Source organism: Podarcis cretensis (assembly GCF_951804945.1).
Source record: "Podarcis cretensis genome assembly, chromosome: 1".
Taxonomy (NCBI): domain Eukaryota; kingdom Metazoa; phylum Chordata; class Lepidosauria; order Squamata; family Lacertidae; genus Podarcis; species Podarcis cretensis.
The window spans coordinates 93,940,118-93,964,998 of record NC_137170.1 but is presented as its reverse complement, the minus strand read 5'-3'; the positions used below and the strand labels follow the sequence as shown (position 1 = coordinate 93,964,998).

Genomic DNA, 24,881 nt, shown 5'->3' with positions numbered 1-24,881 from the left:
ACTTCCTATGAAAAATAAATAAGTTTTCACACACAATGTACAATACCCAGTTTTCACATCTTTCTTTTGGCTAAGTATTTGTATAGTTGCTTGTCAAATTTGCTAGGTGAATTTGGAAAACTCTACATTGCTGCTCTCTCATCAAGGCAGTTGAGGTTATCTGTGAATCTTCCCTCTCCAAATCTCTGCTGTTGTAGTACATCTTTTTCAGGCCTACATCTGCTTGGGTATATTCGATCCTTCTCAAGTTTCTTCCAGGTTCCATTTGTCATTGTTACAAAACTCACCATTTTTTAATGACAGGTCTTAGGTGGGCGCCTTTGTGGGTCAGCACTCCTCCCACATGCTATGATCTGGCGGTGAAGGCTTCTCCTTCAGGTCACTTCCTGGGCGGCAAAGGATGTCCCTCAACTGAGCTTGCTGCCCAGGAGGTACATTCTGCCTGCCTACACAATTGACCAGTTGCAAGTGGGCATGGGAGGCGGACCTGGCTGGGCCTGTGGGCTCCACTTGGGTCCATGCCCAGGGCATTAAAAAGGGGTCTGTGGCTATTTTCTGCAGTCTCTTCATCACTGGATAATATGCCCTTGGTAGACTTAAGTGTCCAGTTTAGAAATAAGCATAATGCACAGAGCAAAATAAAAAAAGAGACCCGGATTACAATACTTTTCCTTCTAATGCCTATGAATCATGTCGAGTATGGTAGATTTCGTTCAGACAAGGATACCTGGGGAAAAAAGCAGCTAAATAAATGTATGAGTGAGGTGTAATGCTTTATAGCAGCGGTTTCCTTCAAATTTGTCAAAGGTGCTTGTGATTTATTGAAACATTGCCCATGTCAGGAACAGATAAGGAAACTATGGCTTCAAAAGAACCCTGGTGAGAATGAATGCTGCACAGGAATGCCAAATTGGGATAGTTGTGAGACACAGCATGGGTATGCAGGCATATCTACAGGTTGGGACAGTGACAAGTGGCTGAAACAAAAGGTGTGTTGGAGACCTAAGAAGAAGCATTCATCATCTCCTCTGAAAAGGCAGCAGGAGGTGTGGACTTGCAATGCTAGAGGTATTTGGATCTATGGATGTGAGAGATGCATTTTTAAGACAGTCTTCCTTTTGCAGCAGCAGCAAGAGTGGCTGGGGAGTGGAGGCGGAAACAGCCAGAATATATCACTGCAAAAATTCTGTTCCATTTCCAAGATTCTGTTGGACCTGGCAGTTTGCCAAGGTGTTATACAACATTTCCTCTTTAATGTATGCTCCTGGGTTGCAACAAATGGAAGCTGTTTTGGAGAACTCTCGATGGTAGCACTGATAGACCCAAGAAACATTAGCCATTTTAAGAAAGGTCTACAGCATAGTGTATCAGCTTGCTTGTGGTGCCAGATATGTGTGTGAGTGTTTTCCTTCTTTGAAAAACAAGACTCTATATTGTTGCTGAAGACACGTGGGTGTGGTGCCTGCATGGTAGACTATTGCTCGCTCCATGTCAGCTGTTCTGAGCTTTCTAGGAGAGACCTGAATATAAGGAAATCAAATGAACATTGGATGGTTACAGTGTTGGATGATTCCGGGTCTCTGATAGAAACACCAATTGCCTTCCTTCGCTTGTTGTAGAAAACCTGAGGAGTTGCAAACAGAGAGAGGAACCCTTAGCTTTTAGGGGTAAATCACCTGGACCTTCAGTGCTGGAACTAGCCTGTGATGAACCACAGCCAAGTAGTTTAGATCTGGTGGCTTTGAAATGCCAGTAGTGGTGGTAGCGATACTGCTGCTACTACAACACTTTTGACTGCAGGGGTGATGCATCCTGTTTCACCACTTGAGGTGAAATGGGAACGTGCGCCCCTCTGCCCCCATCATGCTGGTACCACACCTTTCTTACCTGAATTGTGTGCTGCTGCCTGTGAAGTGCTGGCATCATCACCAGTTTCCAGGGAGATTTTGGAATGGGCATCAGAGGCAAGGCTTCCGTCACTCAAGGCAAGCAACTCACATTGCCTCAACAGTGGGCCTCTGGGCCTAGCCTGTCTGGCTGTGGAATCAGTTCAGCACTGCCTAATTCATTATGTCTGTGTAATGCATATATTATTTTCCATTAAGGTGGAAAGGCCTTTGAGGTTGTTCCAGAAGCTGCAATGTCAGGTCAATTGCTCAGTGGGGTAGGGATATTGCCAACACATTACCCCCACTGATCAGAAGGTCGGCTGTTTGAATCCGCATGACGGGGTGAGCTCCCGTAGCTCTTTCCCAGCTCCTGCAAACCTAGCAGTTTGAAAGCACAGCAGTGCAAGTAGATAAATAGGTACCACTGCAGTGGGAAGATAAATGGCGTTTCCGTGCGCTCTGGCACTCGTCAAGGTGTCCCGTTGTGCCAGAAGTGGTTTAGTCATGTTGGCCACATGTCCCGGAAAGCTGTCTGTTCACGGTGCTGGTTTTGGTGTGTACATCTCTGTACAGCATGTGTCCAGAATACCTGAAAGATAATTTTACCCCTTATATATGCAATCTATCACTATGTTCTGCAGGTGAAGGACCTCCTGCAGATACTTTCTCATCAGGAAGTCCATTCTGCACAATGTAGGAATCAGGCCTTCAGTGTTGTGGCACCTCCCCCTTGGAATTCCCTCCCTTGTATATCAGACATGCGCCATCTTGGCTGTCTTTTCAGCACCTACTGAAGACCTTCCTCTTTTGACTATTATTTCAAGTGGAGACCTTTCCCAAGCTGCATCTATATTGGAATTAAGATGTTTTAATCATTTTGTCTCTTGTTGGGCTTCTTTGAGAGGAAGAATGGGGTGTAAATTTAATAAATAAAATCTTGTAATCATGTTTGATTACAATTATAATTCTGACATGCACACTCTCTTGGCCATGTTATTCCCCCTCACTGTAGACCAGTGGTGGGAAACCTGTGACCCATCAGGTGTTGTTGGGCTCCAACTCCCATCAGCTTCAACCAACATGACCTGTGGTCAGGAGTGATGGCAGTAATCCCCCCTTGAGAATTTCTGAAAAGATCTGAAAATAAATATTTTTCAAAAGAAAATATTAAAGTAATAATTTTTAGAGGAGGAGGAGTTGTGACAGAGTTTATACTGCAAACTATATTTGACTACAGTTATTTTTATACACACAGTATTATACATTTCTGTGTTGTACTCAACTGTGGAAGTTATTTTATGAAGAGTGGGTTATAAATCACCTGAGTAAATGATCAATAAACATTATGGCAGTTTCCAATAATGAGGCTGCTTCAAAGTCAAAAGCTGGTGATTTGCCCATGGTTGAGGATGTGTTATGAGCAAATACTGCATTTTTCTCATTTTTAATATATACATGCATATATGATTTGACATTAGCCTGTTTTGTCTCAGATAGAGCTTCACAACTATAAATCTGGAATTAATTATGTAGTGTTGAAAATAGTCAGTGTGGTGTGAAGGTTACAGCATCAGACTAGGAGCAGGGATACTCAGGGTGAGATTTCTAATGAAACTTATCTGGCTGATCCTGAGGCAGTTACTGTCACTCAGTCTAACTTACCTCGTAAGTGAGCATTAAAGAAGAACCAGAAGACCCATATACAGTTATGTGACATAAAAATGTTAATTGTCACCATCACCATCTTTAAGGAGAACACATGGAGTTTAGGAGATTGAACATTTAAATATAAATGCTCTGGTTGAACCAGGATTCTTATGTAGGTTTACAATAATGTTTAGATATATGTATATTCTATTCACAACATGATGAGTCTAGGAAACTCTGATGTAAAGTTGCATAGGAAAGCTTGGCTGATGTTGTTTGTTTGTGTAGTCAAGACTGTTACTATTTCACAACGATGGATGTTGCTTAGCATGTGGAATCTGTTTCAGGATTTTACGTCCTCAAAATCTTAGCTTTCATCAGGAAAAAGCAATCTGCTGGGTCTCATGAATCCCTAGGATAATGTGGACATCTTTACTTAGGCAGTATCTTGAAGACTCAGCCTTGGATGTGGTTCTGGTGACTAATGTGCTAATGCTTGCCTCCATGGCTCCTTATAGGCTCAGTCCTGATCTCTTGCCCTTAATGTGCACAGAGTTAAGGATGTGATATTCTTCAGTTCAAAGCTTGGATTTAATTATGTCTTGTGTGCCTCAGCTCTTTATAGTGAATCATGATATACAGCAGACTTAAACCTAATGTATATGCAAGGCTGAATGAGCTAAGATGAGTTATCGATGTTAGAATAGGCTGCCTTAGTATTATCTTGTAATCTGCTGTGTTTACCCCCTACCAAGTGATGAGAAATTATCTTGCCTGTCTGACATGTTAATGTGGATGCAAAGAGAGAGAGAGAGTTGTGTAGATTTTATCTACATTATTGGGAGGAAGGGGCAAAAGAAACTGTGGAGAGTAAACAACCTCCGTTCTACCAACATGGTTCTGCTGTGTTTCCTGGGAGACAAAAGAAAGGCACCGATTTAAAAGTCACATCACGGGCTACTCACGTCTAGTAACGACCTGGTGGGAAAGAAAAGCCCCTTTGTAATCTATAGAAAGATGTAAAGAACCCTTGAAAATTAGTTAGGAAGCTGTATTTATGATAGACAGGAAAAGAAACAGGTAATTAAAGGTCTCAAGGTTTCTCTAGGGAGAGAAGAGGAACAGAAAGGGTAATTTCAGTGCAGTGTGTGTATGTACTTTAAACCTGTAGACAGTCTGAAATAGGATGGAAATTTCAACCATAGCTTGATCTGGCTCACAAAGAAAGGGTGTTGAAGTTGACTTGGAGAGGGCAGTTGCTAAGGTGAAGGTAACCTTTTGATAAGTGATAGTGTGAGGGACCCATTATTTCAAATCCTTTTTAAAAAGCAAAATTGCCACAGTAGCATAGAATAAGTAAGGAAGCTGCTCTGCACCGTGACAGCTGCGACCAACTGCCTGAATGAATGCAAAGTGAATGTAACATTTTGAGGTTGAGAGGATTCTGGAGGTTGCTAAAGTTGGAATTACGAGTCATGCATAGTTCTATAACTTTTTTTTTTTGGGGGGGGGGAGAGACTTCTTTTTTAAAACAATTATACAGTGCAGCTGCTGAGACTGCAATATGAAGTTTGTTTTTGTTGTCTTTAAACAGGACGAAGGAAGAGGGGAACTTAACCTTTTCCCTCATGCCATTTTTCTGCTGAAAATTCTCCAGCTATTTTTATTTATGGAAAATATATGGGTAAGCACAAGATTAATAATTTAGTGACATCTGCAGACTTGGATGCTCACCCCCGTCACAGATCCTTGGAGGGTCTATGCTGCTTACTTTAGCTCCATTGTGAAAGCAGTTCCTTTATTTGTGCTCCCTGCTTCTTGGAAAGTTGCAAAGCTATTAAGAGGTCCTGACAGCTAAGATTATTCAGGAGCCTTTTGTGAAGGCCTTTGTTGATAGCGTAGTCCCAAGTATGAACTGTCTACTGAATATGCCTCCATATACCCTACATGCTCTCTGTGGCTAGTGGAAGCTAAATAATATGTACAAATGCACACAAATTTGCAAGCTGCAGCATCCCATCTAAATTGTTGATACACATAGCTCTGCTTTTATGGAACTTGTTTGGAGTTGATGGGCATTATATATATATATATATATATATATATATATATATATATATATACACACATGACAGAACATGCAGTGCTGTATTGAAGGAATGTTTTAAACAAGAGGCAGGCTTGAGTTGAGAACTGTCTAGGATACTGATATTTCATTTGGTACTCAGCCAATCCAGATTGATTGACTATCACTCTTTCGCGTGAAATTTAGTAACTGAAATGGCGTTCCTGTATTTGCTGACTTGCTGTTCTACTTTGCTTGTTGTTCCTCTCTCCACTGTACACATGCTCAAAGGCATTTTTCCTCTTTATTTTTACTTCATATATTCCAGGGCTAGATGTGATCCTCTGGCATAGCTGTTAGCTGATGTGGATAATAGAAACCAGAGGAAGTTGGACTTAGGCTGTGTGACTTTTTCCCCAGGTCCTTCTCTATACTTTTTTTTAGTTAATCCTAATCTTTGAGTGCCCTTTAACCATTCCCCCTCTTTGTTTCTCACCAACCACATGTTATCTCCATCCTGCATGTAGTGCAAGCACGGATGGAGGAGGAATCTGTTTTAAAATGGATTTGTACACATAATTTGGTGGTTCTGAGTTAATCAAGATTTGCCTCTACCAGACCACCTCTTGCACTGAGTGCCTGCTTTTCCACGATGTATGTGCATTTCAGTGTTAACTTTCTGCAGATCATGTGCAGCTTGAGGGGGGAAGGACTGTTTGTGTACTGCAGTTTATCAGGAATGACGCAGCTTAGAATCAGTTTTGTGTTGGTGTGCATGCAGGATCACTGTGAAATAGTGATGGTCAGATGGTGTATGTGATGTGGGTATGTGAGAGAAGCATCCCAAGAGGAAATAAAAACAGAAACTGTAGAAAAGGACTTGGGTTCAAACACTTTCCACGCAATGCAGCAGGTTGGCTGAGTTCTTAATTTCATTTTAATTAGAAAGGAGATTTCTGTTAAACAACTTCCCCACTGCTGATGGGCATCGTGCCTGAAGAGAAGAGCTTTGCCGATAAGACAGCACGCAAATTGGCTTCGAACACCCTGTGAAATATTTATAAACCTTTTGTAAGAAGTTCTGTGCTTTCATTACAAAACAGATTAGGTGGTAGCTTTTAGATATCTTCAGATTTGTTTTTCCACACTTGTTATAAACACTTTGCTTCATTCTTCCCATAAAAACTAGCAAATATGTAGGAAGGGTAGTGGGGGGCCTCTCTTCGAATAATTGTAGAGTTGGAAGGGTCATCTAGTCCATCCCCCTGTCCTGCAGGAATCTCAACTAAAGCATCAATTACCAATGGCCATCCAACCTCTGCTTAAAACCCTCCAAGGAAGGAGAGCCCACCACCTCTCATGGAAGTCCGTTCCACTGTCAAACAGCTCTTACCATCAGACAGTTCTTCCTGATGTTTAATCAGAACCTCCTTTCTTATAACTTGAAGCTATTAGTTTGGGTCCTACCCTGCAGAGCAGGAGAAAATAAGCTTGCTCCACATCTTCATCTAAGGGAATGTGACATCCCTTTAGATATTTGAAGATGGCTATCATATCTCCTCTTTTCCAGGCTAAACATACCCAACTCCCACAACCGTTCCTCATAAGGCTTGGTTTCCAGACGTCTGCACACATTCCAGCTTGTCAGTATCCTTGTGTAATATGATTTGTATTAAATATGTTGTTTGTGCCACGTTTATTTGGCTTTTCAGGATAGCAATCTCACAAGTGACTTTTCCATAAGCACACAAATAGCATTGACTGTTATGAGAATAAGTACCTCTTAGCTCCTTCTAACTATGTGTTTTGTCTTGTTCTCTTGCCCTGACCCAGGTCATGCTTTCTTATGGTGCTAGGTACGGCAAGGATTTTGTCTTTTGCCAGCCAGGCACAGCGGAATTAAAAAGAGATTATGGATGAATTTGTCTGTGAGATTTGTACGGCTGTTTAACTCTTAAGAAATCCCAAAATAAACTAGGTTGTTGGAGAGAAAGGTAATCACCATCTTAAGGCATTAGCTCAAATTTGTTTGGTGCCTTCAGATTTAACCGCAGTTCAGTTATTCACTTATAAATTATACCTGTATTGATGGAACTTGAGTCACTTTGTTGTTTCTTGTTTCTGCATTTCCCCCTCCCCTCCCCCTGGGTGGCCAAGAATGTTTGCACGTGAGTATTTGCTCACAAGTCCCACTGCAGGATGGAATTTGTAGTCCTCAGGTTATATGCACAGTGAGACACTGTGTATGCATGTTTGCTGTGTCAAAGTGCTTGTAGCCACTTAGTTGTATGAACACCAATAGATGTTAGGGATCAAACTTGGCTGTTTGGCACTGGTGGAAAAAGTCCGTTTTGTGAGATAAACAAATTTGGCAATGTTAAATGAGATGAGTTGGCGGAAACAGGATTTTGAGAATCCAAAATTAATGTTACAACAGCATGTAAACTCTAATGAAATGCAAAGCTGTGAGAGAGATGAAATAACCTGGTTCAACTTTAGAACTGGTTTTGTGGACTTGGATTTTTCACCTGGATGTCTATTAGAAATTTCTGCATCCTAGAATCTATATATGGAAGCCAGTGGTGGAGGTTTCTCTGGCACAAAAACCACACATTTGCCATATGTAGAAATCTGTTACATCTACTGTGGAAATGTCCCATCATTTCAACACCAACATGCCTTTATATAGCATGACATTTTATTTTATTGGCATTCTACATAAGCAGTGTTGACAAGAGTTTGGGATGGGGTCATGGTGCATCTGAGGAAAGAAAAAATAAATAAAACAAAGGCCAACAGAGGGTTTTAGCATTTTTGTCTTGTTAGTGACCTGAGTACCCTAGTCACATTTCCCAGCAAGTTAATTGTACTGTATTGACAGCTTTTTGATCTGAAGATACTTGCTCTATTGATGTCAGTGGCCTCTCCTGAGAAAGCTGACTGTACCTGTTCCCTGTAATTAATATGCTACTCCTTATTGAGTTGTTCTTCATTAGATTGGCTGCCCATTCTCATTCAGTAGCCATGGAAGAAATAATATTAAAGTTGTTTAATCAGTCAAAATATACAGCATGTCCAGAAACCTGGAACAAGCCCCAAATACTTACTATGAGTCTTCCAAAACCAATGCATTTAAATAGCATTCTTAACAACAGTATAGTAATTCAGAGCCATTAAATCTCAGGTTGCCCTGCTCTGGGTAAACTGGGACCTGAGGCTTATGAATGGTCAAACTCCCTGAGGAGCACATTGGATTTTTTTTGATACATTATGCATTATATTAGTTTAGCAATGGCAAGATGACATTTCCCTAAAGGTTGTAAGAAAAATGCATGGATGAATTAGAGTTACAAATCAAAAGCCAAAGTTGGTGAAACTACATCAGGGTTCTGTGTCCAACAAGAAAAAAAAAGAAAATAAATATAAGATATACAGTATAACCATGGAAATCTTAAATTTATTGCTAGGCAGTAACAACAGAGCCTGTACACATTGAACCAAATGCCTTGTAGATGTTGAAAGGATGTGGATAATCAAATGTTTGGGTAAACAGAAGTTCTGTTTATAAAACATGGTACCCGCACATTCTTATGTGATGGAAAGCCTTGGCTAGCTCCAGGCAGTGAGACCACGGAGATTCTGTTGAAATTATAAAACACGTCAAAATTTATATTTGATGCATCTAAAAGCAGCCGACTGCTCACTGTCTTCTTGGTCTTTCTGACTTGAAGAAGGACAGTTATTTTGTTACCCATAGATTAGCATTCTGGCCTGTTTCTAGAATGTGGATTAAGGATGCTTTCTTGCATTGCCTTTGTGGTGTGGGAGCTGCTGCAGTGGACTGGAGTCCTTGCTTCACTTGGGTAACATGAGGACTGCTCTCATGCCTATGCTGATGCTGAGGTTCCTCACAATTTCTGTGTTGTCCCCATCAAACCCAGGGTGATACTGGTGTAGAGAGGAACTGCAGTGCCAGAGTTCCTCTTGGAGCTTCTGGGGTTACCTGAGTGATGCACGAAGGAACTCCTGAGCTATGACAATACTGTTGACAGCAGCAGAGAGGCAAAACATGGTACATCTGAGAAGAAGAAGAAGAAGAAGAAGAAGAAGAAGAAGAAGAAGAAGAAGAAGAAGAACTTTTGACTTGTCAGTAGCTGTCAAACGTAGATAGGAATCTTTTAGATGTGCATCATGGAGAGCAAGTGTGTTGATTATGTGATATGGACGTTGTAAGTAGGCTTTGTGTGAGGATTTGGTGGTGTGTCCAGATAAGATTTTAAATGCAGGTGCTGTGTTCAGGACTTGAAATCCAAGTGGGAGAAAATTGAATTCATAAATCAAAGCCCAAGCTACCTTGTAAAACAATATCAAGCAGTTGCTTGAGTAAACAATTTTCTCAGCTCACAGAAAGAAGAAAAAAGAACTTAAGAAGTGCACATTTTAGAAACCTTGGGGCTAAACTGTGTGCAGCATGGGTGATTCATGATTGGATTTCCTGACGTCATTCTTTTGAGGGGAGAGGCTTAAAAAGGGTCATAGGAACCTGTTTGGATCAGGGCTACTATAGTGCTGATCAAAGTAACTTAACTTTAACCCTTTCCCTTCATGCTGCAGTTTTGATCCAAATTGTAACTTTTCCAACCCTCCTCCACTGAAATTAGCTGTGGATAGCAGAACATATTTGCATTCTGTAGCTAATACCCTTGGGGGGGGGGGTAATTTTAGTTGGAGAAAGCATTCATGCATCTTTTGCTTTAGCCAAAAGATACATGGAAGGGGTATGCAAAATACAGCTGGCCTGCAGAAGCCATTTTTACTTGCACATGACAACATGTTTGTGTGCCAGATAGACATCTCTGTGCATCTTCCCTAAACAAAATAGATTGTTTCCTGCCTATTTATTCTGTTCCTGCTTGATAGTGAAATTCTGTGGTGCTGATGTGGAATAATAGGAAGAAAGGCTGTGGTCTCAGATTTCCCTTCTATTTTTGGGCTTTCTGTTCTTCCCCAGATGTTCTGGTGAGTTGGCAGTTTCCAGGACTCACAACCCAGTGAGCTACCAGTAAGCTACTGGGCCAAATTCAAGGTGCTGGTACTAGCATATAAAGCCCTAAATAGCTTGTGACCCGAGTACCTAAAACAATAGTTCACCCTGATACCAACAATCTCGGACCCTACGATTGCCAGGTGAGGTCTTGATGGTGGTTCCAGGGGCTGCCTGGTTGACATTGACTTGTGACAGATCATTTTCAGTAGTTCTTCTTTGGTGGTAGAATGTGCTTTCTAGTCAGTTGTGCCTGTCTTCATCACCATTTACTTTCAAGAGGAATTCGAAAACCTTTCTGTTTACTCAGGCAACTGATGGTTGAATAATACTCTTCCTTGCAACCCCAAGATTATTGGATAGAATAAAGTTTTTAACTGTAACTGCTTTTAGATGTTTTAAATTGTACTTGTATTTAGACTATTTAAACTGTTTTATAATGTTTTTGCTTTGCTTTTTAATTTGTGTGTCTGTTTACTGTCCTTGGCTCCATGGGAAGAGTGTGATATAAGTGCAATCAATCAATCAATCAATCAATCAATCAATCAATCAATCACCCCCTTATCTAAGTTGATATGGTCATGTCACTGGAGTACTTTTGAGGCTCAGAACTTCTGATTCTGCTGTGCTTAGAGCCTGAAGTAGATCCAGTGCTTAGGTTCCATGCCCCCCCTCTCTCTCTGTGAGAGAGTGTGTGTGTGTGTGTGTGTGTGTGTGTGTGTGTGAGAGAGAGAGAGAGAGAGAGAGAGAGAGAGAGAGAGAGAATGGCAAGTTTCAAATCTTGCCAGAAATTCAGCTTTCTTTGTACAGGGTATTGGAGAGTCCTCTTGTTGTTACAAAGTTCATTAAAAGATGAGCAAACGAGGAGACCCCTTATTAGCTTTTCATTGCTTGGTGCTGCAGGATTGGTGCACTGTCTACATAAATGCTGCTTCTGAGCCACAGTAGTGTAATGATTTTTTAAAAATTCACTTTAAAGGTTTTGCGCAACTTCTAATACTTAAAAAATTTCCTTTGCTTGCTCACACAGGAACTACCTCTTCAGACTCAGTCTCCACAACGTTTCTCTTATTCAGGTATGTTCACATTTCCCATCAAATGCTTGTTCTGACTACATAATTAACAGGCTACACAAATATTAAAAATAATAATAATAATAAATGGTGCTAATTTGTTCTTGAAGTAATAGTGGAACTGGATTGGTCTAGAGGTCAAGACATCAAATAAGGCTTTCAAGGTCACATGGGCTCCCAGGTCCTTATGTTATTGCTTTGCTTTTCCAGTGTGGTGCTCACACCCCGTTTGCATATTCTTCTCACTCAGAATATAATGCTGGGGGATGGGGATGGTGATTCTGCACTTCGTTTTTTTAGCTCAGCTCTTTCACCCTTTGCGTGTTGTTGAGCGAAGGAGGAATGGACAGGTGCCAGGAATGGGCATCGCATTAGAAGCAAAGTGGGTCTTGTGACAGATCGCCAGAGCAAGCTTAACTAAAACAATTGTAAAGAAATCCTTAGCCTTCATTAATGCCGACGTCAGCAGCTATCAGAGAAGCTTTTTACTATTCTCTTCCATCACTATTCCTGAGCTTTTGTTGGCCCTGTATGAGCAGAAAATGCTGAGGAGCTGGATTTTGTTGAATTCCTTAGCAGCAACACGTTAAGATGATAAGAATTTCAGAGGGAAGTGCTGTTTGCAAATAGGTCTCCTCTTCATCCTGATGGCGGCAACCTCACCGAAGGATCCTAAGTGTAGCAAGGGATTCAGTCATTATATAAAATCACTTTAGCTGTATCACTGAAATTGCTCTCAAGTTCAATTGTAGCATGGGGTTTTAATAACATCAGTACTGCAGGCGGGTAAATATTACAGTTGGATCAGGCTCCTATTTAGTCTTGTTTCACATTGTTATGATCATGAAGTCATATGTGTACATGGCATTCTTCTAACGGATAAACTCGGTTCATGTTCTTTAAATATGTGGTCAAGGACTTCACTCCCACAATTGATTTTGGGAAGTAGCGGTTTTCAAGGAACAGCATAAAAGCAGTTTCAGAATTTGGGCATAAGTTCTGAAAAGAGAATAGTTCCAGTTTGTCCTCTGTTGCTCAGATTCAGCCTTCTCCAACCTTGGGTGCACATTAGCTGTTGTATTGTAACCCCTTTTACCATTGCTGGACATTGCCTGTGCTGGCTTGCGAGGATAGGGGTTATAATTAATGCAAAGGAGCCAATCCATAACTGGAAACTGTGTAACTGTATATATTCAAACAAAGCTTGGAAGGAAAGAGGAAATGGGGGCCAGGACCTCTGGAATACCCTTGGCATCTGCATGTTTTTTTAACAGATGGTTTAAAATGTACTTATTCTGGTCTGCATTTGGATAATTTATAGTTCTATGCATAAGTTCTGAAAAGAGAATAGTTCCAGTTTGTCCTCTGTTGCTCAGATTCAGCCTTCTCCAACCTTGGGTGCACATTAGCTGTTGTATTGTAACCCCTTTTACCATTGCTGGACATTGCCTGTGCTGGCTTGCGAGGATAGGGGTTATAATTAATGCAAAGGAGCCAATCCATAACTGGAAACTGGGTAACTGTATATATTCAAACAAAGCTTGGAAGGAAAGAGGAAATGGGGGCCAGGACCTCTGGAATACCCTTGGCATCTGCATGTTTTTTTAACAGATGGTTTAAAATGTACTTATTCTGGTCTGCATTTGGATAATTTATAGTTCTATGCTATGTTTTTATTGTACATGTAAGCTGTCTTGTGTGGTTACATACCCTGAAAAATAGGGTAAAAAATACAAGACAGAATGAAACAGAGCAGTAGTGTTGTTAGCCACCCTGAGTCCGGCTTTGGCTGGGGAGGGCGGGATATAAATAAAATTTATTATTATTATTATTATTATTATTATTATTATTATTATTATTATTATTATTATCAGAATGCATCCCTTCAAAGGCTAGCCGACAGAGCCTGTCAGAGCACTGATTCCTTAGGCTTGGTGGACTAAGTACTTCAGCTTCCTGTGACTTAACTTGAGCATTAGAGCTATTCCATAGAGTTACCTGGAGAAGTGATGTTCCAGATTACAGTTGTTGGCAGATACTTTCTAGTATTTGCGCTCAATTAATAGGGTGCACTCTGATACTTGCTACCCATTTATTCTTCTTCTGAAATTCATGCCAATGCTCTGTTTGCATTGCTTCAGGATAGTTGTAGAAATTGAAAACCTTCCCCCCCCCCTGCTTTCTTTTTGTCTCCTGCCTGTTATGTTATTCTTTCTGGGGAAGCACACTGGGTCCATTAATGCCAGTTAACAGCTTTCTGCTACACAGTCTGGATCTGTTTAGAAACAGGAGTGTACAGTATACGCTGTGTGATAACAAAAGCAAATGTTGTAGAAAAGCTTTTCTTGAAGGTGGTAAAACGCAGGCTAGGATACAGGGGAAAATCTAGCTACTTGGCGATTAGCGCAGTTTGAAACAACTTTTCAGGCCACCTCTGGTGGCTTTTTATTTACTTAATGGCAAGTCCTCCCATCAAATCACACAGGCATGAAATTTGTATTAGTGGGAAGGATTTATACTTATGTTTGATTAGTGATTAGACACAGTTAGTCTCCCTCTCCAGATCACATTTGACAACACCAGAGTGCCTTGTAGACATGCTCCCATAAAGACTGAGACTGCATCAGAAGTGTCTCTACCTTCCTTTTCAGCCAGAGGAAAACGTTGAGTAATTGTCACTTTCTATCTGTAGGCCTTCTTCCCAGAAGTGTAGAGGCTTCTCCTCTTAGAAATGGGGGTGAGGAACCCTTTTCAGCCCATGGGCCACATCGCCCTTTGTGGGCTACATGCCAGTGGTGGGCGGGATCAAAAGCAAAAGTGGGTGGAGCAGCAAATGCAAATTTCACCTTGCGCAGTAAGCTAGTTTCTACACACACACACACACACACACACACACACACACACCCTCTATCCTCCATCCAGGCGACCTAGAAGCATTATTAGGGTTCAGTGACATATATGAGTGTGGCAGAAACACTTCAGAAGGGTGTGAGGCAGGGCTGTTGAGGAGTGCTGCCTGGAGAGAGGGATGCTGGGTGAGGAGTGCCCCAAAGGCCCGATAGAATGGGGTAACTGTGCTCCATCTGGTACGCAAGCTGAGACCCTACCTGCCTGCAGACTGTCTTGCCAGAGTGGTGCATGCTCTAGTTATCTCCCGCTTGGACTACTGCAATGCACTCTATGTGGGGCCACCTTTGAAGGTGACCCGGAAACTGCACTTAATCCAGAATGCAGCAGCTAGACTGATGACTGGGAGTGGCCGCTGGGACCACATAACACCGGTCCTGAGAGATCTGCATTGGCTCCCAGTACTTTTCCGAGCACAATTCAAAGTGTTGGTGCTGACCTTTAAAGCCCTAAACGGCCTCGGTCCTGTATACCTGAAGGAGCGTCTCCACCCCCATCGTTCTGCCTGGACACTGAGATCTACCGCCGAGGGCCTTCTGGTGGTTCCCTCATTGCGAGAAATGAGATTACAGGGAACCAGACAGAGGGCCTTCTCGGTAGTGGTGCCCACCCTGTGGAACGCCCTCCCTACAGATGTGAAGGAAATAAGCAGCTATCTTCTATTTAAAAGACATCTGAAGGCAGCCCTGTTTAGGGAAGTTTTTAATATTTAATGCTGTATTTTTTTTAACACTTGATTGGGAGCCACCCAGAGTGGCTGGGGAAACTCAGCCAGATGGGCGGGGTATAAATAACAAATTATTATTATTATTATTATTATTATTATTATTATTATTATTATTAGAGAGAAGCTTGGAGAAGAGCCCCTTTGGCCCCCAGGCCAGAGTTTTCCAACCCCATCTTACAACTAGAACCATTCCGATATCAAGGAAGCACGAACACAACATTCACTGACAACACTGACAACCACTGACAACATCCATTTCACATGTCTGTTTAAGATATTTAAATTAACAATTGTAGTGTATTGGAATAGTGCCAAGACCTAGGGGGAAAGTATTAAAAGATAGCTGACAGAAATGGATCTGTTGGACTATACAGCCTTCAGTAATAAACAGTTAGCCATTTAGCCCAAAGCATCCAATTAAGTCTAATTACATTTAATGTAAATATACCTTTAAATTACAGTTTGACCCACAAAGATTGCATTGTTCTGCTAAAACGCTCCCTCTTTGCTTTCTTTTGGCACATTGTGCCTCATTTCAGGATTCGTTCACTGTTTGCCAAGATCTGATATATTTCCTGGTGTGTGTGTTTTTTTCCTGAAGAACAATAAATTTAAGACGAATTTTAAATATTTTTACGTATGCAGCTGTCAAAGGAGTATTTCGAGAAACATTTGTTAGCTGCCAGAATTGGAGTAAAAGCTAGGACTGAGTGATGCAGGGTTGTTTTCGCCCCAGATGTACTTTTTCTTTTAATCAGAAAACGAACATTTTCTCCCATTTTGCATATAGCGGTCATTCATCACACTTACAGTAGTCAACGTCACCCCCCATCCACAAGAGGAAAAGATTATCATACCCTTGAACCAAAGAAACAATGTTGTTTGGCTCATAATGTTAATATTTTCTTCTGAACACCAGTTAGGATTGAGGATGCTGTCAACATTTCCATTGCTCTAGTTAAAAATTTCATGATGTGGATGTTAACCTTTCACATAAAGTGCAACTAAACAACATCTTGGAAAGCAATTCAGCCTAGCACTATGGCAATCAGTCCGTCATTTCAGCTTGCCATGTGCGACAATCCTCTCCCCCCAGGAATTGTTTTGGGGGTTCTCCCCAGCGTCAATTTTTTTGGCAGGGTGGGAAGAGAGATGGGCACCCCGTCATTCTAATGTAAGTTCTTGTGTGGGCTTCTGCTAGGGGGGACTTGTTACTTGAATCCAGCCTTGAAGTTTCTCTTTCTGTAAGGCTGTCGAGCAATATAGTTTTGTTCTTTTAAACCTTGATCTAATTAATGAAATCAAAGGGAAGATAACTTTAATGTTGGCTTCAGTATAGCTGGGCTCTTACTTTCAAATTGCCTTTCTGCATTTGAGACTGATGAAACGTTTATATCAGCTGTCTGCCTAACAGGAATACTAAATGATGGTTCCTGCACACATCGTTCACTGTGTTATAAGTGTTTTTAAAAGGGTTAAACCCTAATCCCTGGCATTCACACAGAGGCCAAGAAAAGGGCTTTTTACAGTAGACTTCACAATTAAGAGATTAGGTGGGAAATGTTGCTTTTAAAAACAAAATCCCCATGGCATGTTTTAAGAAGTAAATTATGTCTGAACTGACTGAGCAAAGCACGTATTACTATTGTTTGCAAAACTGGGCCGCCTGGAGCTCAGTTGGTGGTACGGAGTCATGCAGAGTGGTACAAAGTTGTACTTAGAAGCGAGTGTTCTTTGAAGCATAATGTTCATGCTTACCTCTGAATATCCAGGGTGCTCTGGATATTTTGGTTCTTGAGTGTTGTCTGTCTCATGACAGTATTCTTTGTGAATGACTGCCAGAGCATTTAATTAATTAATTAAAACATTTGTAAACCCACACTTTCCTAAAGTATATCAAGACAGCTTACAAACATGCAAAATATAATAAAACAAATCCATAAATATCCATAAAACCTGACCAAATACACCAATAAAGCATCAGTAGATACCTGTGGTTAAAAAGAGTAATTCATATTGTGAAGGCCTGTCTAAACAGCACAGTTTTCAGAAGATGTCTGATACAAGGCAGGGGTGGTTCCTCCCAAACCTCTACTGGCGGGGAGTTCCACAGGGTAGACCTTGATACACTAAAAGGCTTCAGGCCCTTAGTGAAGGCCAGCTAAAGCTCAGGGGTGTGGAGAACCTCTGGAAGTGCTCCAGAGCACTCAGATGATCTGAGTGACTGAGGTGGAGTATAAGGGATTAGATCAGGGTTTCCCAAACTTGGGTCTCCAGCTGTTTTTGGACTACAGTTCCCATCATTCCTAGCTAGCAGGACCAGTGGTCGGGGATGATGGGAACTGTACTGCAGAAACAGCTGGAGACCCAAGTTTGGGAAACCCTGGATTAGATGATACTTATCAATATCAGCACTATGATGTTTACAAACCAGAACAATATAACATACTGAGAAACACGCCATTTTGGAATTGCAGTTCACTCTGTGTGAACTGCCATGTTTTGTTACAGCCCCTATTTTCTACCCTCCTTTGGAGCTACCTTGCATATGGCATTCATCAGGTGACTGCAGTGTTTTGGGAAGGCCGGGCAGCTTCAGTTTCCTCCTGGTAGCCCTCAATCCTTCTCTCATGTAACAATGAAGGGTCATTCATACAAATGAAACCGAGTAGCACTAGACTAAGGTCAAGCATAAGAAGGTACTTCTCCATGCAACACATAATTATCTTACAGAATTTGCTTCCATGGATTTGCTGGGGAAAGCCACAGGTTGAGGCTCCTTTTAATAAGGGATTTGACCCACAAAGAGAGGTCTGCCAATGGCCATTAGTCATTATAACTGAATAGAAAATCCACTATTCAGAGGCAGTGTTCCTATCAATAACAGTAGCTGGCCACAAACAATCCAGGATTGCAGCTGACTGATCAGCAGTGCTGGTGGATCATTTTCATTTGATCCAGCATGGTTTTGTCCTGTGCTTACAGCGAAAATGGATGCAGAGGCCTAATTCATAAATGCCACTGAGGACTTTCAAGCTCTTTGGCTGCTGCTGTCTTCATTAAGCCAGTAGTGTTATGAGTTTAAATTAGCCTTGTACGTGAATGATTTATTATTATTTATTAGTAGACCTAAAACATCTATACCATAATTAATAGTTTTGGTAGCATTTCAGATTAATTGATTAAAATCTGTAATAATGCTATGAGGCTAGTGCAGATAATCTACTTTGTATACTGATTTTGCTGCTGCACAGGTCGTAACATGTTTAGGTATTCTGATTCCAAGAGATAATTTCTCTATATTGAATCTGAGCAAGTTGATAAAGGAGGTTTCTAGTGATTTGGTTTGATGGGCATTACTTAAATTTAGTGTTTGGGGTAAGGTTAACACACTGCAGACAAGTGTGTTGTCACAAGTAACTTGGTGTACTTTGCAGCATTTAATTATATGTTCCCTAAGTTTATATAATGGGTTATATAATGAATTATTTAGGAAGTTTATTTGGGTTAACCTCCGCCACACTTTTCTCTTAAGAGAATGCAATTGCTTCATTCAGTCCAGAGGTTCACTAAGCTCCCCCAGGGACAATTGATTAAGACAGAGCATAGAGGACACTGCTGTAATGAACTCTCGACTACTGCACAAACCTGCTTAATGTTTGACTGTTATAGTTTGCACTGTTTATGCATGGAATGTGTGTGGGGGGGTATCTGTATATTGTCCCAAGTATTTTCTGAAACTGAAAAATAAAGTTTAAACATAAATTAAATAAAAATAAAAAGCAGCGCCCTGGGCAACCCTGGGCAAGTCACTTTCTGTCTCTCAGCTTTATCTACCTCACAGGGATTTGCAAGGATAAAATGGGTAGGGGGAGTATATAATGTACTCCTTGCAAGAAATGTGGGATATAAATGTAATAAATAAGTAATAATAAATGAATGCAAATTCAACTGCAATGTTTGGGATTTAGCTTTGGTTGTACTGATGTTAATCAGACTGGAGTGCTGCAGGGCTTTGTAATTGTTGCTGTTGTTGTTGCATATTAGTTAAAGTGATGACGAAAACATTTCAGTGAGTTCCAGCTGTTTTGTTCATGCAGTCTGCTGACTCTGTGTGTGACCCTCCCACCAGCAAACTGGGGAGCTCTAACATGAGGTGGGGAAGGTATACAGGGCCAGATTTAGGTTTGATGAGGCCCTAAGCCACAGAAGGTAATGGGGCCCTTTATATGTCCAGCTGTCCTTTGTCAACAACAAATTGTCACTGTTTTTTTGTGTTGAATATATGCTATATGGTAATTTATGGACCTATTAGGTATCTAAAGCTATTTGTGCATGTTGCCATGCAACCAGTCCATGCAGAATGTAGGCACCCTATATATAGAAATGAGCAAACCAGTGATATTTTAGGGAGCAGGCTAGCAGGTGGGGCGCATTACTTACATCATAGGAGCCTACACAACACAAAACACTGTTGCTGTATGTAGGTTTTATTTTATTTGTTTTTTAACTTATATTTTGAAAATGTACGTCCAGCTTTTTTCCCCTGTAAATTTTTTGGGGGCCCCCAAGAGAGCGGGGCCCTAAGCTATAGCTTGTTTAGCTTATACGTAAATCCAGCACTAAAGGTGTAGGAGATGGAGAATGTTGCTTTTGGAGAGGGAACTCAGCTGACAGTATGTGGCAGGAGTGGGTAAAGCCAGCAGAACGCTGTTTTCACATACTCAAAATAACCCATGTTGTCAAAAGTTTTGTGTTGCCTAAAAACAAGGTAGTGATTAATGGCAAAAATAATTAGCCTTTTTTTATTTACTTACGGGGAGACTTGTCTTATGGGGGGGGGATTGCTATCTTTTGGCACTTTTCCAGAAGAAAGTGATATTCAAGATATAATTGATAGCAATTACCTCATATATAGCCTCTTCTCTATATGCAATGATGAATGATGAAGCCTAAATACCAAACATTCACTTCTGTTTTTAACCCCTAGGCAAATCTTTCATTTCACTTTCTTGTCTGCATGTCCATATATTCATACCTTCTATTCTATAAAAAAGTGAAACTTTATGCCTAGGCCACAACTTTCTGGCTTCATTTGGACTATCATATCTTGGCTGATTATGAGTATGGCTGAATATGGCTGAGTGGACCTTCTGACTGCTTATGTAGCTCCTTTGTGTGAGTGAGCAAATAACCAAGAAGTCTGTTAACCATAGTTTTCCAATTTGGATGGAATAGTTAATTGCTTCAGACAAGCCAGGATATTAAGCAATGGTTTGTGTCTTAATATCGTGGCTTATTCTGGAGATTTTAACCTTAACTTCTTGGTTCAGATGAAACAAGAAACTATAAATTAATGGAAGACTTTCTCATTTGTCTGCTGGCTCATGTAAATGGTGGAGTGAATGGACAATGTGTATTGGCAAAAGGCTTGTTCACATCTTGGGTTATTAAACCTAGATATGATAACCTGAACATAGCGACTCCTACAGCTTCTCACTTTTATACACACACACACATATAAAACACACACACACACACACACACACACACGGAGCAACTTGCCTTGTGGTTTATATTAGGGCTTTCTGTGAGTACTCAGTAAGTAATCAGTATGAACTATGGATTTTTTTCCCTGAACGCTGATCTGTGTTCTATATTTGCTGCATTAAATGGACACACTTGCGAGTTTTAAAATGACCTTTACTACTTATGAATCCACGGTATGTGACATCTTTGTGCATGATACATAACGTTTAAACTGCTACTGTATTCCCATCTTGCTCCCCCCCCCCAAAAAAAAAGAAACCCGGAAAGGAGAAAATGAGAAGTATATTGATATTTGTACATAGTTATCTGGCAAAGGCTGCATTTGAACATCATGTGAATAAGCTGCAATAAATATACAGTCATACCTCGGGTTGTAAATGTGATCTGTACGGGAGGCACGTTTGCAACCCGCAGCGTTCGCAGTCTGAAGCGCTGCGTCTGCGCATGCATGTGACATCATTTTGTGGTTCTGCGCATGCGCGAGCGCCGAAACCTGGAAGTAACCTGCCATTCTTTAAAAATCCAGAAAGCTCTTGCCTTCACAGAACAATGTTGGCCCTGCAAAACCTTTCTTTCTTTATCACCATTTACTAGCTTATTTCCCTCCCAATCAGCTACATGCACAAAAAGGTCTAACTTATAAATCCTGTAAATAAACAAACAACTCACTAACAGCGAGTAACAAGAGCGCATTAAAGTTTCAGTCATGCATTATATATAATGTGTAAGTGCTTGGCAAGAGATGCATTGATCTTACAAAGGATGTAAATTAACCCTCAAATCATAAGTGGCTTACCAGAGGACCGCAACACTTGTCATTTGTTTAACATCCAAACCCTCTCTTGTTTTATTAGTTGCAGTACTGACATAATACTGCTGCAGCACTACACTTCTGGTGGCATTTTGTAAGTGCGGCTAAGCTAGGAACTTAGCTGGCGCACACGTTTTAGAATAAGCTCTTTCGGGGCCCATTCCTCTATAGCTGTACTCAAAACCATGGAGTTTACTCCCAGGAAACTGAGTTTAGGATTGCAACTGTAGGGCTCACCCAGACTTCCATTTTCCCCGTGATTTCTAGGCACATGCCTGAAAAGTGGTTCTTATGTCCTGCCACTTTCCCCGGGAAAACCCACTGTTTACTGCCTAATTGGAACAAATCTGCAGAAAACCTCCATTTTTCTTTATTTTGGAAGGGCTGCGAGGATCTTGGTTCAATTATTCGTGTTGGGTGGTAAAGCCCCCATGCTGAAAACTTTTGAAATAGAGTATTCTCCATTATATGCACAATTACAGACCAACCTCTTTATCCAAATCTTACTTCAGCCCTACTATCTTTGGACATAGACTTCGGTTCCACTCTGCAACACAGACTGCAGCACGATTAGTGATAGCTCAACAATGGAAGAACCAGACTGAAATACTCCTAAAATATGGGAAAATAATATCTGCGACACATCAATGTCTGAACGTTTCACCAGACACAGGAGGGCAATTAAAGGCATAACATTCCCTTTCTTTAACTATGTTAATGACCAAAATCAAGATCTTGTTATACCAACCACTCAATATTCTCAGTGGAGAGGGTACATTAAGTAATATGTTTGAAAGTTTAATGTGTACATTTATGTCTAAAGTCAGTGGATAAAACAAACACCATTGGGTGTACTGCTGGATAAGTGTCTAATGGTTCTTGTATTTGTTTAAAAGCCAACAAATTTGTAAAAAGAAAGAAGTAAAACCTCTCAGACTTGTGCCTAGAAATCGTGGCACAAACAAAAGTGTGAGTGAGCCCTTTGCATCTTGTAAGAAGCTAACAGCCATACTTTCATTTATGCTGCCTACTTTCCCCCACTCACAGTTTTAAAGCATTTAATTTTAGCTTCTGTTCAGCCTTTGCAGTTTTCCCTGGACAATGTAATCATGCCTTTTTGTGCTGGTAACCATTTAAACTGACATGTGTTCTACAGCTTCTTTCAGATGAACTGCTAATACAGGAGGGATTATTGCAGTAGCACAGCCCAAAGCTACATGACAAAGTCACTGACATGGGCTGAATGGCTTAGCTGAACTTGTAGCAAAGTTGGAGCTGGTAGACAAATAGGAAGCCCAGTTCATTAATCACTCGTCTGGGACATTGATTTCAAGTCCGCAAGTGAGGATACAAACTGCCTTGAATCCTTTTATACCCTAGTGAAGCTTTTGGTTCAAAGAGACTTCCATCCCTCCAAGCTGGAAAGAACATTAAAGGGCCAGGTGTTAAAGGAACAAAAAGGAATTCAGGTCCCAACTTGGATAGCTGTAAATACTGTAAATGTACTTTGAAGTAACTACCTTACTTTGCAAGCATTTGTTCAAAACAGTGTGTGGAGGCTATCTCCAGGCTGACCCAGGGTGTGTTGAATATTGCATAATTAACTTGTAACATTTAGCAGTCTGCCCATTATTCACAGATGGTGTACTGAAGCAGGCAACTCCAAAAGCTGTACTCTTTAATTTGGTACATCAACCAAGGATCCTATAGACTTAACAGTTTTATTATTTAAAAGGTTTTTGTGGGCTAAACCCCACTTACATCTGAAGCATGAAACATTATTCTCAGATGTCATGGGTGAAAGGGGGAGAAAAGAAGTAAATTGTTGGGTTTAATGTCGTGAAAATGTACAATGCAGCATTTGCTGATAACGCCATAATCTTAGCATTGCTGAGCTAGCTCAACACTATTATTATTATTATTATTATGCTTACATGCCAGAACTGTTTCTAAGTGGTTTACAAGTATAAAATCAATTATAAAATCCATACATAATTAAAATCCATTAGAAAAGATTTTCATCAATGCATTAAAATATCAATATTTAAAACTTAAAGCACAAAACAAACCAGTTAAAAAACCAGAAAAAAGAGAAAATACTTAGACCAGGAAATTCAAGTTCATGGGAATGCTGCAGTGGGCCATGGAACCATCTCTTTGTTCATCGCTTAATGAATATGATCAAACATCCTGATAAGTTCTAATTTTGCATTTTCAAACTGAAATATTTTCCTTTGCAGGAGATCTGAAACTTTTAGGTCAGTGATAGAGCGTCTTGGGCAATTCTAATGTTCCCCTGATCTGAATGTTCTCCATTCTAATGTCAAATTTCTGCCCATTGATTCTTCTGCAGAGAGACTGACCTCTTTGTCTAATGTACAAGGCAAAAGGGCACTGCTAAGATGACTGTGTTATACCAAACACGGCTGTTGTGAATGCTCACAGTACTTATCTTGCATATGTTTAAACTGCAATTGAATTGTCTCAGACTATATTTTTTTTGCGTTTAATGACATTTTGAATATATTGTACTCCAACTGGGAGGAAGTGGAGATCTGTGGGGTTTTGCAGACAAGGCTATATTTTAATCTACACAACCAAAGAAAACTATATGCCACACTTACCCTGTTCATGCACTGTTAGATAGCACTTTGTACTCCTCCTCCGAGCCACTGTGCTGCACCATACACACCTCTAGCCAGTCACGTATATAGGTACAGTTCCTGCTACCCATTGGAACTCCCTGGTAGCACCTACAAGGCAAGGAATAGGGTGGAGAACATGGTCCCATTAAAACTAGCAGGGTCGTGCTCTTCCTGTCAGTATGCAAGAACTGCTCACCAATTATTAAAATGTCAAGAGGGAGAATCACAAGAGATCAGTTTTCAAATATTGAGGTTACTTCAAGGTTCACTGCACTTCCGAAAGACAGAGATGGTTGCCTCCCCCCCAACAGCATTGATATTTTATGTTGCGTCATGGAGTTTGTTTTTGTTTTTAAAAAGGCATTTCGAATATTTCCTTTTTCCAAAAGGTTCCTTGTGACAACCAGGTATAACTGAGGGTCAGGACTCACTCTGTATATAATAGCCTGGTGGTTTTCTGGAGGTTGCAGATATTTATATAGAATATATTGCTGCGTGGGGAATTGGGAGGCTATTCACAATA

The 24,881-nt window shown here is 40.7% G+C and overlaps 1 protein-coding gene across 10 annotated transcripts in view; it reads left to right on the top strand.

Moving 5' to 3' along the window:
* SEMA5B (semaphorin 5B) overlaps positions 1-24,881 on the top strand; it is a 359,926-nt gene that overhangs the window by 221,122 nt on the left and 113,923 nt on the right. For all 10 annotated transcript variants that reach the window (XM_079993227.1, XM_079993226.1, XM_079993224.1 and 7 more), the window contains one exon: positions 11,676-11,721. In XM_079993227.1, coding sequence (XP_079849353.1) covers positions 11,676-11,721 — 46 coding nt within the window. The remainder of the gene's footprint in view (positions 1-11,675; positions 11,722-24,881) is intronic.